Here is a 15,066-nt window from a genome sequence, read left to right on the forward strand (position 1 = left end):
TGATTAGGTAATGGCAATTAATCAGACATATTAGCTGCCATGTTTTGAAGACGCTGTGACCTTTTTCATAGAACTATTTTTATTGGCAGAGAGGATATAAAAATTCTCCTTGCTTCTAGCAACTTTTTTTTTCTAGCATTCACTGCCTGTTACACATAAGTGGCGCAGTGTATACCTTCAGTTCCATTCCAGAAAGAAGATGCTGGACCCAAAAGTAACAGAGCAGATGAAAGTGGCAAGAGACAGATTAGCGATTGGGATTGTGAAGCTGTCAGCACTTCAGGAGGGCAAGTCTGGAAAAAGTGAAAATAGGCTGTGTATACTTTCTCATCATGGCAAGTGTTGCCTACCTTCAGTCATGCTACAAAGCTGAAAAGCAGGCACATACAAATACACTATCACCGACAATATTGCTTTACTCATTCAGGCAATCCCTTGTCACTCCTTCCTCCATCCCAAAATAACTCTGAGTAGGGGGGATTGCTGTAGAGGAGAGTGTTAGGGGGCATTTACTTAGACACTGTCACTGAATGGGCAAAGTGAGTGTCTTTTTAAAAACGTTATTGGTATGCCAGCCTTCGTTAATACTAAACAGAGAGGCAGGGCCAGCAGTAGAAGCTAAAATAGCTCTGCAGAGTACACCTGCTGTCAGGAGGAGGAGGAGAAAACAGAGTGATCACCCATCAGTGGGTGGCTGCTGTTACTTTGTCTAGTTGGCAGGCAGGGGGGTAAGTTCCTGACCTAGCTGTTTTTGCCACTAAAGTCTAGAACAAGGACCTAGCTGTGTCATCTGTCAGGTCTTGCCAAACCATGTGACTGGCTAAACAGAACTAGAAATCCTTCAGAAACAAGAGCAATTCAAATAAACATACATGTATATTAAGCTACATAAACAGTATTAAAGTGCTTTCTGTGGCCCTTTAGACTCCTTACAAGTAACCAGGACACAAAGTAAGGGGAAATCTCCAAGGAGGATGCAAAAAGAAATAGCTCTGTTATTGTTTTTAAAGAAAAGTAGAGCCCTGGCAGTTTTTTTTTATTGCTGTATATGTTCCTGCTGGAGATTTTCCCTCACTTCATCAACTACTCAATCCAGCACACAATTGAGGGCTGCAGTTACACATTATGTCTTAAAGTGGTTGTAAACCCTCACAGATCCCGAGCTAATTGACTGGCCTCCGGTGAAATCCTCTTCTCTATGTGCATTGAAAGCACAGAATTTACTCAGGATCTCTCAGGTTTGAAAAGCATGTGGGGGGAGAGCTGAAGCTACACTCTGAGGAGCTCAGTGAGAGGAGCTCTGAGAGCTTATTGGTGGCAAGAGACACAACCTCCTTCCCCGTCACCTTTTGTCTCTTCTCTTGATGTCAGGAAAACTTGTCAGAAGTGACTCATACAGACAGCAGAGACAAATGACACTTAATGCCCTGGATTGAGACAAGTACACACTATAGATGGATATGCTCTGTTCTTATTTAATGTCTGAGGTTTACAACCACTTTAAAGATAAACTCCAGTAAAACTTTAAAATGAAAAGTTAAAATACAGATATTGGAGTGGTTTACTTGCATAAGGGACAGAGTTGCACCACATCATAGCCAGCCTGGAGACCAGACTTTTACTTATCACATTTATGACAAAGTTAGTTCAACAGATTGTTTTTGGACAGAAGTGAACAGCAGCAGACTTTTATGAGCTCACTCCCTTCTCTCTCCTCTTGTCAACTTAGTGAGTATCATTGCGTGCAGCGCACCTCTTTTGTTCATAATGCTGCTACAAGAGATTACATTAGACACACACCAGGACAAATTCACATAATACACGCGTTTCATTTAAAAACAGGATTTTTGTGCTCAACTTAAAATCCATTTTTTGGAGGTAAATAAGGAACAAAGGAAACCTTTCACCCTGGGGTTATACTGGAACTGTTTTGTAGCAAATGAGTACTGAGAACATAGACACCCCCCCCCCCCCCAATGGACTCCTAAAAAGGAACCTTACATCAGAGTACAAAAAAATGGGAATTTGACTTACCGTAAAATCTATTTCTCTGATGTTCATTGATGGACACAGCTCCTTATCTTCTTGACAGTTGGGTTATGCTGCCCCCTACAGGAGTAGGACACTAGGCAGGAAAAAAACGGGATTACGCCTGGGGCAGTCCCAGGGGGTATATACTCCCACTCTCAGCTATAGGCATTCAGTTTTGTTACATGCAGTGTCAGAAGAAAACCAACTCCACAGAGGGGTGGGTGCTGTTATTGTCAATGAACATCAGAGAAATGCATTTTACGTTAAGTCAATAATACCATTTACTTTTTGGTTCATTGACGGGCACAGCTACTTATTTTCTTGATAGTTGGGACATCTCAAAGCACTGTCAAACATGAGAGGTGGGAACAGCAAGAAAAAATTCACAAGGCTAAAATAAAAAACATAGCAACCAGGTAACATGGAGCTCAACTATAAAGAACTGGAGCTCACCTGAAAAAAAACAAAAAAAAAACAAATACACCCTCAAAGAGGACTAGGTCCTCTAAACAGCAGCCTGAAAAACCTTGCTGCCAAAGGAAACATCCCCAGATTCCAACAAATCCACCTCATAAAACTTTGTGAAAGTGTGCACAGACGACCAGGTGGCCGCCTTGCAAACCTGTAGCACTAACGCCTGATGACGGAAGGTAAGGAAAGCACTAATCGCCCAAGTAGAGTGCGCCTTAACAGGGAAAGGAGGAACCTGACCTTAATTGAATAGGTCTGAATCACCGTCTGTCTGATCCATCTGGAAATGGTCGCAGCAGAAGCAGCTAACCCTTTCCGAGGTTCATCCGCGAGTACAAATAGGGAGGACTGTAACAAGGGGTTTATAGCAAGAGAGCTAGAAAAATATTGGGAAGGAGACTTCCATTAGCAGCGTAGTACCTGGATTGTACTCAATATATCCAATTGGTTTCCAAAAGATCCCATACACTCACCAAGTGCGGATCGGGTCGGATGTTGGCTCTATTAATTCAGCTGTGAGTGCTTTCACAGACATACATGATGCCACCTAGTGGCCAGTAAAGCAATTTAACTCACTGCTGCTTCCTTATCACATCCAACCAAGTCAGCACAGTGTGGTATTACTAGATCTATGAAATACATATTGCTACCAACTGGCCAGCTATTATGATTCTCCATATTAGAGACTTCTATTAGCAATGTAATACCTTGACTGTGCTCAACTTATCCAATTGGTTTTTGAAACGACCCATACACTTGTCAATTGCTGATTGGGTTGGTTGTTAGCTCTGTGAATTTAGCTGTGAGTGCCTTCACAGATGTACATGATGCCACCTAGTGGCCAGTAAAGCAATTTAGTTCATTATTGCTTCTATATCACATCCAACCAAATCAGCGCAGTGTGGTATCAATAGTTCCATGAATTGTTTATTGCTCAGTTTTCTTTTCTTTAATTAGCCTGCAATACCACCTGGGTTATTTTAGTAAATGTATGTATGTCTTTGTTGTGACTTATTGCCGATAGATGGGATTCCTTTTTTTATATCATCTTCAATAAAGTATTGATTTTTTAGCCTATACCGCTTGGGTTTCCTTCCCAATAGTTTTCTAGCTCTCTTGCTATAAACCCCTTGTTACAGGTAACTACACATTGGGAACCCCACACCCCCTCTCCTTTTTTAGTAGGGGTGAGATGGTGAGGCCACTATCACCCTGTGGCACTCCAGCCTAGTCTGGGTCTAGTTGTTTGCTTCCTAAAGGACTTCCAGGTACACCCTGATTTCCCAAACCACATCCAGGGAATGCATGGCAATTTCCCTAGGATGTTTAGGCCTGGGACATAGGGAAAGCAACACAATGTCTTCATTTAAATGAGAATCAGAGACGAACTTTCAAAGGAACGACAGACAAGGTTCGACAGCCAAGTGTCGAACTCCCTGGATAAAGGTGCGCACCAAGGAACGTGTGGCCAATGGACGTTGAAAGAAAACCGCCAATGCGGAAACCTGGCCCTCGATGGTACTCAAGGCCAGACGCTGTTCAACCACCCATTGGAGGAAAGTCAATATCCGAGTCACTGAAAAGGAGCGAGGGTGAATCCCAAGAGACTCACACCACGCAATGTACATCTTCCATGCATTATTGTAGATCTTTCTAGAGGTAGATTTTCTAGCCTTTAACAGCGTAGGAATCACAGAATCCGACAAACTTCTTTCCTTAAGCACCTGGCTTTTAACAGCCAAGCCATTTAAGCCAGAGACTGTAAAGGTTTGAGTAAAAGTCGGGAAAATTTTACGAAGTAGGAACCGGGACAATCACCCCTTTAACAAGTCTTGCACCGCCCCAAAGAGACCCCATAAGCAATCTGGGGACAAGCGCAGGTTGGAAGGAAAGAAAATTTCCGGCGGATAATACCGAAACTTGATCTTGTAACCAGACCGAATGACTTTGAGGACCCACTTGTCTTTTACCAGGGAGGTCCACGGATCTGAAAACCACCGAAGACATTCCCCCACCCCAGATGTGAGGGCGCTCCTTTATGCAGAGGAAGCTTTGTCCACAGGTCTGGGAGAGCCCTCTACTAACTTGCTAGACCATGTCCTCCTGGAACCTCCTGTGGAGGCTCTGAAGGACTTAGGTCCCTTGTCTTGAGAGCCTGAGGGACGAAAAGTCCTCTTATGAGCAAATAAGAACGGCCCCCCTCTACGAAAGGGCTTCTTGCCCATGGAAGCCTGCGGAAGAAGAGTACCCTATCCCCCTGTGAGGCCATCCAAGGAAGCTCCAAAAAAGCGATCTCCCACAAATGGGAGATCAGCTAACGCCTCCTAAGAAAACTGATCCGCAGACCAGCACTTCATAGTTACATAGTTAGTGAGGTTGAAAAAAGACATCAGTCCATCCAGTTCAACCTATGATGTGTGTGTGTGTTTGCTTTTAACCGTACATTGTATACCCCTGTATGTTGTGATCTCTAAGGTGCCCATCTAATAGTTTTTTGAAACTATCACTGCTCCCTGCTGATACGACTGCTTGTGGAAGAGAATTCCACATCCTTACCGCTCTTACAGTGAAGAACCCCTTACGCATTTTAAGGTTAAACCGCCTTTCCTCTAGTTTTAGTGAGTGGCCACGTGTCTTATTGTATTTCTTTACTCTGAATAGTTTGTTCCTTATGCTAGGGTCGCCAGTACAGTATTTGTACATTGATATCATATCCCCCCTCAATCGTCTCTTCTCCAGAGAGAATAGGTTCAGTGCATGTAGTCTTTCCTCATAACTGATGTCCTCCATTCCTCTAATTATTTTTGTTGCCCTTCTCTGGACTCTTTCCAATTCCAGCACATCCTTCCTGAGGACCGGTGCCCAGAACTGGACAGCATACTCCAGATGTGGCCGGACCAGAGTCTTGTAGAGCGGGAGAATAATCTCTTTATTTCTGGAGTGAATCCCCTTTTTTATACATCCCAGTATTCTGTTGGCTTTGCTTGCAGCTGCTTGGCATTGCATGCCACTGCCAAGTCTGTTGTCTACCAGTACCCCCAAGTCTTTTTCCATCCTAGACTCCCCCAGAGGTTCCCCCCCTATTGAGTAGCTTGCTTTCTGGTTTCTGGCCCCCAAGTGCATTACTTTATATTTCTCAACATTAAACCTCATCAGCCATGTAGTTGCCCTCCCCGTTATTTTGTTCAGGTCCGCTTGTAAGGTTTCCACATCCTGCATAGAAGATATTGGCATGCTTCAGCCAGATAATACGCCGAAGGACCACAGCTGAGACAGACAGTCTGGAAATCAAGGGAGCCCCATCCAAAGAGGCATCACAGACAAACTATAGCTCCTGGACCAACTGATCTGCCAGCTTCGCAAAAGGCAGGGGGGATCGGTTCCTCCTTTAGGTCTTGGCGTAAAAGTTTAGACCACTCGGTCAGAGTTTGCGACACCAGGGCAATAGTAAATACCGGCCTAAGTGCCGAACCAGCCACAGTGAACATATGGCCGGTCAGAGCCTCCGACCTATCAGCCGGATCTTTAAAGGTCAAGGACTCCTAAACTGGAATTAAGGTGGCTTTTTTTTAACCTGGAGACTGGCGAGTCCACCACAGGTGGGACCGTCCACTTTTTAAGCAAGGAATCCTCATAAGTATACCGCATGGCAAAACGCTTAGGGACCGCAAAGGTGAGTTTTGGAAAACCCCACTGTTTAGTGACATTATCAAAGCAAGCGGGAAAGGGGAACACCCTCACCGCCTTGGGGGGCCTGGGGGAGAGAAAACCCCACTAAAAGACTCACCACCACCGTTCAGGCACTTACAGCACCAGGCAAACTGCAAACCATGCGGCGACCAGGAAGAGAAAGATCCAGAAGTCAGCACTAGGAGATGAGGAGGGGCTCCCACTGCCGAAATCACCGCCCCTATAGCTTAAAAAAAAACACGGTCACCGCTATTTTTAATAAGAAACCAAAAAAAAATTGCCATCGAGGCTACACAAACATGGCCGCCGATCCACAGCAAAAAAGGTCATCAAGAAAATGGCAGCACTATGCGGCTCCCAGGGGGGACCCCAGGAGCACCGAACACCAGCCCAGCAGGAAGGGGGTCACTGGCAGAAGCCCCCCCCAGAAGCCAGTCGGCCAGCCGCCGGCGCCCCCTCCCCCCCCCCGCCAGATCAAGACACCAGACCGAGCTCAAAGGTATGTCCGCCTCATTGCAGGGGGTTAACAATTCTGCAGAGAACTACCGAGAAGGGAGGGGGGGATGCTGCGTGGGAAGGAGGGGAACCCGGGAGACTGACAATCCTAGGGAGGGGCCCACGTCCACTGCAAAACCCTCCAGGGGGAAGGGCAGCTACTTGCCATACCAGGAAACCGGGTGGGCACCACTCCAGACAGACCACCGCTCAATCGGAATAGGGGAGGCTGTCTGCCAGGAGCAACTCTGCGACTCAGGCCAAGGCCCAGTCGTATGCGCCCTCCCGAGACGTCCTGTCTAGTGGGTCTATGTCGCCGGCCATCTAGCGCAGAGCTGAGGCCCATTTAAAAAAGAAAAAAATTGCCAGGACCAGAGATCTAAGCAAAGAACTAGGTCCTTACTCCTGACTAGGCAGAAAGAAACTGAATGCCTAAAGCTGAGAGTGGGAGTATACCCCCTGGGACTGACCCATAAGTGTAGTCAAGATTTTTCCTGCCTAGTGTCCTACTCCGGTAGGGGGCAGCATAACCCCACTGACAAGATAACAAGCTGTGTCCATCAATGAACGAAAGAGAAATCATATTTTTCTCCTATCATTTGAGGAACACAGGAATTTTGAAAACCTTCAGGATGTCCAAAAAGCAGTCCAACTGAGCAAACAAGCAATATTAGAGCCAAGAAAACATAACAGATGACTGGTGATTCTCGGCAGCTCAAAGAGCTGCCTAAAGGACCTTTTACCCAAAGCTGGCAAGTGAGGTAGCAATAACTATCTAGAAAAAATTTAGACAATATGTGAACAGAAGACTAGGTGGAAGCCTTGAAAATATGAGACATGCCAGGACGACACACCGCAGGAATCCACCCCAGAGACCATCACCAGGACAAAGTAGTGAACCTACACCCCCTCCTCCCGGGGGTTAAACGCCGTTACAGTGCCCCCATCAGGAGCAGGGAAGGCAGGACCTGTCCTGACAGGCCAGGGAGATCTTACAGAGACCGCAGCTCTGACATCTCCAGGAGTGAGCCCAGATTCCCCCCCCCCACAGATGACAGTCACAGGGACACAAGGGGTAGTTCACTCACCATACCATGGACCTCCAAGACAGCTCGCCTCCCACCCTGAGTAGGGGTGCTGCCAGCCAAGACGGGTACGCTGCAACAAGGGTGTTACAGGGTGATGCGTCCCAGTGAAAACTTCCATTCACAGGTTCGTCCCCATCCGTCGGGGGAAACCGTCGTAGCTAGGCCTGGGCGGACCACAACCTGTGCACTCTCGTTGGCCAGGCTGGGAGACCATAAGGATCTAGATTATCTAGTGCGAAACCTCAGCCCGGCTGTCGCTTGTAGTTCACCAGGAGGATCCCCCTGACACTAGCTAGCGATAGCAAGAAGAAAAATAAACAAAGTAAACAAACTAAAGAACTGAGGCCGAGGTCTCAGCAGGGAAACCTAGGCTTTACTCCTAACACTAGGCAGCAAGAAACTGATTAGTAAGCCGGATGTGTCTGGGGGTAATGTCTGAGGGGACAACCCCTCAGGGTGTGTCTAGTGAAAAGTTTTTCTAAATAGTTTCACTGCCTAGTCTACTCCTGTAGGTGGCGCATTACCCATTTGTGAGGAAACTATGAAGTGGCTGCGTCTGTCAGAGGACATAAGAGAAAAGAAGCAGAAAGATGAAAGACATCCAATCCCCTTAGGAAATCAAGAAAAATCGAGCAGGTGTGTTGAAGGAGGAGTTATAGCCTCCAGAGGGTTGTTCTTCCCTTTTCTATGTGACTAATGTCCATTTCGCCTGTAAAAAAGTTTTTTTTTTAGCAAGGATAATATTCAACAGCAGCAGTAACATATCTGCCATTATCATGCAATGCCTTAGTAGGTGCAAGGCCACCGTGCTTGTCTTTACCTTGACTGCTTATTGTGACTGCCTGACAAGATAACTGATAAGTGATGGCAGGCAAATTCATTCCAGGAGGTATTACCATTGGTGTATTTGCTTCCAACATTTGGCACAATTTTTGGGAAATAAGGAAAAGTAACTTTCCAGTCTGAGAATTACAATGATGTTCATATAAATCCCTAAAAAAAGAGAAAATAATGGAGTAAATGCAATGACTTTGTTCTGGATGGTAGCAAGAAGTGTAAAACAATCTCTTTCCACCGTACCTGCAAATCTGCAATGACTTTTCAACCTTTCCAGCTGACAGAGCTCTGAGGGCCAGTTCTGCACCAAGCTCTTGTTCTGTGACTTGTAGAAGCAAGGCAAGTCTATATAACCTGGACTCTGTTGATGGCACTTTGGAATGATGGTTAGTATTTGGAATGTGCTCTGTAGTCTTTTCGACTTTAGACATGGACCTGGTAGTCTCATAAGCAATAATATGCTCTTCTCTAAGATGAGATAGAAAAGATCGGTTTTCATACTCCTCCAGTGAAAGGAATATGTCAAAATCTTCCTGTAATAGGAAAATGAGCATGTTATTATTAAATGGCTACATATTTTAGAACAAAACAGTCACAAAAAGGTTCTCTCTTCTGATAAAGTATTTTTGTTTCCTAATCAACTTAAATCGTGTTGTGAAATTACTGCATATTCTTTCACCATCCATCCACCTTTTTAAGCAAAACGTGTCTATTATTAATGATAAATACCACATGACTTCAATACTTTTTTTTTTTTTTTATCAAAACACAGCAACTAATATCACCAAGTGAACTACTTGTTTGTGATTTATTAACAGCACTGTTCAAAATATCGCAATTAGTCCCCGTTCACACTGGGGCGACCTGGTCGCCTCACAGGTCGCCTCACAGGTCGCCTGCCATAGGGAAGCTGCCGACCCGTTCTAATAGGAGCGACACAAGTCGCTCCGACTTAGAAAAAGGGTCCGGAGCTTCTTTGGGGCGACCCGGAGCGACTGTCATAGACTTCAATGTTATGAAGTCCGTGCCGGCCGCTCCGAGGTCGCGGCGCGCTGCTCGCACCGCGACCTCGGAGGTCGCCCCGGGAAGTCGGATCGCCCCAGTGTGAACGGGGCCTTACGGTTTGTTTTTCAATATGTGATTTCCCAAAGAGCTGGTGTGTTTTCTCCAAGAAAAAAAACAGGTTACTAAAATTACATTTAATATACAGTAAAACCTTGGTTTGAGAGTAACTTGGTTTAAGAGCGCTTTGCAAGACAAGCAAAATTTTCAAATAAATTTTGACTTGATATACAAGCAATGTCTTGATATACAAGTAGCCTCAAGTCACAGCTGAGTATAAAAGAGAAGAGAGGCGCCTCGAAGTGTAGCAATATGGTTAAATTTAATGAAGGTACAACATTTAGCAACTCACATGGTTGATGATTGGAACAGGCACATCTAAGGATGCAGGCATCCAAGCTAAAGCTGTCCACATAGGACCATCCTCTGCACCGCCATCTACGTCATCCTTTCCATGCTGCCCCTCGCTTTCAGATCGCTTTACTGCAGGGTGGTCTTCCCGGTCAGGATCACAGACTAGCAGCCGGCTGTGCAGAAGATAGTCTATGTGGACAGCTTTACCCTGGATGCCTGCATACTTAGATGTGCCTGTTTTATTCATCAACCATGTGATTTGCTAAATGTTGTACCTTCATTAAATGGAACCATATTGCTACCCTGTAGCTCCTGCTGGATTTTGCTTCCAATCCCCTTGTGGAAGCGGCTATTTGTGGATGGACATTTTATGGTTACACAACCTATCGCAATGCTATAATCTTTTTATATGGACTATAAATTGAAGGATTTATGAGTAAATGGTTGTGGAACGAATCATCTGAGTTTCCATTATTTCTTATGGGGAAATTCGCTTTGATATAAGAGTGCTTTGGATTACAAGCATGCTTCCGGAACGAATTATGCTCGCAATCCAAGGTTTTACTGTAATGTAATGTGATATACAAGGCCTTACCTGTAAACTAGAGATTGCTTCAAACATTTTTAAATTGTTTTCAAAAATCTCTCTTTTTAAAAGATTATCTAGAAAAAAAAAATGACAACGTTCAATGATTTTAATAACTACACACTGTAAACAGAGCAGGCCATATGAGTAGCTTATTTTCCGAACATTAACAAGTAAAAAAGACAGAAAAACTGGATTTTTGTGTTACCGTAAAATCCTTTTCTCTGAGTATCACTGATGGACACAGCTCCATGTCTTCTAGACCATTGGGCTTTGTGCTGCTCTCTCTAGGAGTAGGACTTGGCGGAAACCTTTTTGGTGACGCATCTGAGGCAGTCCCAGAGGGTATACCATCACTTCCTGCAACAGGACTTCAGTTTGTAACAAGCAGTGTCAGAAGAACACATAACAGAGGGGCAGGTGCTGTGTTCGTCAGTGAACCTCAGAGAAAAGTATTTTACATTAAGACAAAAATACAGTTTTCTCTTTCATTCACTGACGTACACAGCTCCATGTCTTCCAGACCAGTGGTCCTCAACTCCGGTCCTCAGGGCCCACTAACAGGCCAGATTTTAAGTATTACCTTGGGGAGATGTAGACTAGAATACTGCAATCACTGAGCAGCAAATGAGATCACCTGTGATGTAATTTAGTTATCTTGCAAACTTAGCCTGTTAGTGGGCCCCCGAGGACCAGAGTTGAGGACCACTGTTCTAGACCAGTGTTTCTCAACTCCGGTCCTCAGGGCACACTAACAGGCCAGATTTAAAGTATTACCTTGGGGAGATGCAGACTAGAGTACTGCAATCACTGAGCAGCAAATGATATCACCTGGGATGTATTTCAGTTATCTTTCAAACCTGGCATGTTAGTGTGCCCTGAGGACTGGAGTTGAGAAACACTGTTCTAGACCATTGGGATTTCCCAAAGCAGTGCAATATGAGGGAAAAAGACAGCAAGAGATATAATTCCCAACAAGGTTAAACATAGCCAACCAGGTAAAACAGGAGCTCAACCAGGAACAACTGGAGCTCACCACCATGATTAAATCAAACCCTCAAGAGGCGGGAGCCTCTGCAACCTGCAAAACTTTGCGGCCGAACACTGCATCTGAAGATGCAGTACATCCACCTCATAAAACTTTGTGAATGTGTGTACAGACGACCACGTAGCCGCCTTGCACACCTGAACCACTGACTCCTGATGACGGAAGGCCCAGGAGGTACTAAGCGCCCTTGTAGAATGCGCTTAACAGGGAAAGGAGGAACCTGACCCTTAATGGAGTAGGCCTGCACCACCGACTGCCTGATCCACTTGGAAATGGTTGCAGCAGATACGGCCGGCCCCTTATAAGGTCCATTCGTTAGAACAAAGAATCCGATTTTAGAATCGGTTCAGTCACCGCCAGGTAAACCCGAATCGCCCTGACCATATCCAAAGAATGTAAAGCAATTTCCTTAGGATGTTTCGGCTTAGGACACAAGGACGGCAACATAATATCTTTATTCAAATGAAACCCCGAGACAACCTTAGGAAGGAACGCCTGACATGGTCGCAACACCACTTTGTCTCTATGAATCACCAGGTAAAGCAACCGACAGGACAACGCAGCCAACTCCGACACCCTACGCGCGGAAGTAATAGCGACTAAGAAGGCCACCTTCTGCGACAGAGTGAGCAGAGGAAGTTCTCGAATACTTTCAAAGGGAGGCTTTTGAAGCACCGACAGTACCATATTGAAGTCCCATGGAATAACCAGGGCTCTCACCAGTGGAGCCAGATAGCGAACTCCCTGCACAAAACCAAGGACTTCGCCACCAACAGTCTTTGGAAAAATATAGCCAAAGCGGAAATCTGGCCCTTAATGGTGCCCAGAGCCAAACGCTGGTCTACACCTAGTTGTAGAAACTTCAACAGGCGACACACAGAAAAAGAACGGGGAGAACCTCCTGACCCCCCCCAGAGACTCACACCAAGTAATGTATGCCTTTTAACCTCAATGATAAACCTTCCTGGAGGTAGATTTCCTAGTTTCAAAAGCGTAGGAATCACAGACTCCGAAAACCCTCTGTCTTTCAGCACCTGGCTTTCAATAGCTAAGTTGTTAAAGCAGGATGGAAGATTGGTCCCTGAGACAGAAGATCTTCCCTGAGAGGAAGTTTTCAAGGGACGTCTGCTACCAGCCTTACCAGGCCTGTGTACCAAGACTGGTGAGGCCAGTCTGGTGCCACCAGAATGACTGGAGTTACCTCCACCTCGATTCTGCGTAGCAGTCTCGACAGAAGTTGTATTGGCGGAAAGGCGGAAATCGGACGATACTGACCCCAAGGGGCCACCGGGTGTCTGCACCATCGGCCAGAGGATCCCGAGACCATGACATGAACCTCTGCACCTGCCTGTTGAGATGAGAGGCCAGCAAGTCCACGTCAGGGGTCTCCCACTGAAGGCACAGTTGATTAAACACCTCCGGGTGAAGAGACCATTCTCCCTGTTCCAATGTCTGCCGACTGAGATAGTCTGCTTGCCAATTCTCAACCCCCGGAATGTGCATGAGAGAACATATAATTCTGCCCACCCACAAGATACCGGCTACTTCATGGGCCACCAGGGCACTCTTTGTGCCCCCTTGATGATTTACATATGCCACAGCCGTAGCATTGTCTGATTGAATCCACACAGGGCGTCCCTGCAGATGATCCATCTATTGAGACAAAGTCTGATCGCCCGAATTTCCAGGTTGATCGGCAGCCTCGACTTATCTCGAGTCCAAACACCTTGGGCCAAGTGCACTCCCAAGACACCTCCCCATCCAGACAGACTGGCATCCATGGTGATCACAGTCCAATACAGAGGAAGAAAGGATTTTCCCAGATGAAGGGCCAGGGAATGGAGAAACCATAGCAGAGACTTCCTCGAACCCCGACTCAGCATGATCAAATTGTCCAAAGACAGCTGATCTTTGTTCCATTTGATCAGAATCTCCCTTTGCTGAGGTCTGGTATGGAACTGTACAAACGGAACCGCCTCAAAGGGGGAAACCATCTGATCAAGCACTTACATACAAGTCCTGAGCGAGGGTTGGACAACAGGAGCCGAACCGCATCCTTGAGCTACAGAAGTTTCGCCTGAGGAAGAAACACCCGGGCTGAGTCCAGCATCATACCCAAGTAGTCCAGCTTGGTGGACGGAGTCAGAGCCGATATCTGAAAATTCAGTGTCCATCCGAACTCCTGTAGAGTTCGCACAGTAATGTCCAAGTCAGCCTCTAGAGCAGAGGAAGATTCTGCACGCAGTAATGTTATATCCTGGTGTTACTTCTTGTTCAGTATTCGACCAGAGGTTGTCCTCTTGGCGTTAGAACCAATAACTCAGTTGTTCTAACAATGATGCTTGGTAATCAGCTTGGGCATTTGGGAGTCCACTTCCTCCCAGATGTTGAGGTTTGTACAGACTCACTAGGTCTATCCTGTGTTTTTTACCTATAAATTTTCTTAAATTTTCTGCCAATTTTGAAAATAATTTTTGAGGAATGGGTATAGGAAGTGTGCTAAAAAGTAAAGCAGTTTAGGAAATACTTGCATCTGGTAAGCTGCCCTACCCATGTTAGTTTTTTTTTTTTTTTTTTTTTTTTAATTTGTGAGAGGAGTTCTTCTATCCGGGACAATAGTGGGGGGAAATTGGTTCTTTATAGCTTGGAAGAAGGGAAAGATAATTGTATGCCCAAGTATGTAATGGAGAGGGAGTCCCAGTTGTAAGGGAAAGTGATTGCACGGTTTGTATTGAGGATTCTGGACTAGATAGGGTTAAAATAATATCAGCGAAAGGCCCTAAATTTGTGGTCTTTGTGTCCTACTGTGATTCCCTGGATATATTTGTTGGATCCAATGCACTCTGCTAATGACTCTATAGTGAGGGAAATAATTATTGGTGATAAGGGACATCCCTGACGTGTTCCGTTTGTCAGACGGAATGGGTCAGATAGCATTCCCGAGGTGTGAACTCTGGCAGTAGGATTGGAATAGAGTGACATTATCGCTGAGTAGATAAATCCATTTGTAGCGGAATGGACACAGAGTGTGGTTTGTGTTGAAAAAGTGAGGGACTCACTTTCACTTGGGACCATAATATTTCTGAGCAGTGTCCCTCAGATGTGTGTGGATGTATTGCAGATGGCTAGAATATGGCAGAAGTGTTTCATAGAAGCATTCTAGTGGGGTGGGGTTTGTTATTGTTGAATACACCTGCATTCCATTGTCCTATTGTTCCTGTCTGCCTTAAATAAGCTTATTATGGGATGTGTATGTGTGTGTGTGTGTGTGTAATGGCTCGAAGAGGGAGGCTTTTTCCCCAGTGTAGATCTCTTGTGTTTTCAATAAACTCATTCATTCTAGTGGACTCCCAGAACTGTGTGTCGTCCAATTACTGGGGGGATTTTGCCTTAGATATTTTAGT

At 45.5% G+C, this 15,066-nt stretch overlaps 1 protein-coding gene across 1 annotated transcript in view; it reads right to left on the reverse strand.

The window, feature by feature from the left end:
- Positions 1 to 15,066, reverse strand: part of KNTC1 (kinetochore associated 1) — a 792,142-nt gene that overhangs the window by 292,819 nt on the left and 484,257 nt on the right. The window contains exons 33-35 of the mRNA XM_082256649.1: positions 10,624 to 10,691; positions 8,856 to 9,145; positions 8,596 to 8,768 (exon numbers count right to left, since the gene is read on the reverse strand). Of these exons, the coding sequence (XP_082112775.1) occupies positions 8,596 to 8,768; positions 8,856 to 9,145; positions 10,624 to 10,691 (531 nt within the window). The remainder of the gene's footprint in view (positions 1 to 8,595; positions 8,769 to 8,855; positions 9,146 to 10,623; positions 10,692 to 15,066) is intronic.

The sequence above is a fragment of the Pelophylax lessonae genome (assembly GCF_965119305.1).
Source record: "Pelophylax lessonae genome assembly, chromosome: 1".
Lineage (NCBI taxonomy): Eukaryota > Metazoa > Chordata > Amphibia > Anura > Ranidae > Pelophylax > Pelophylax lessonae.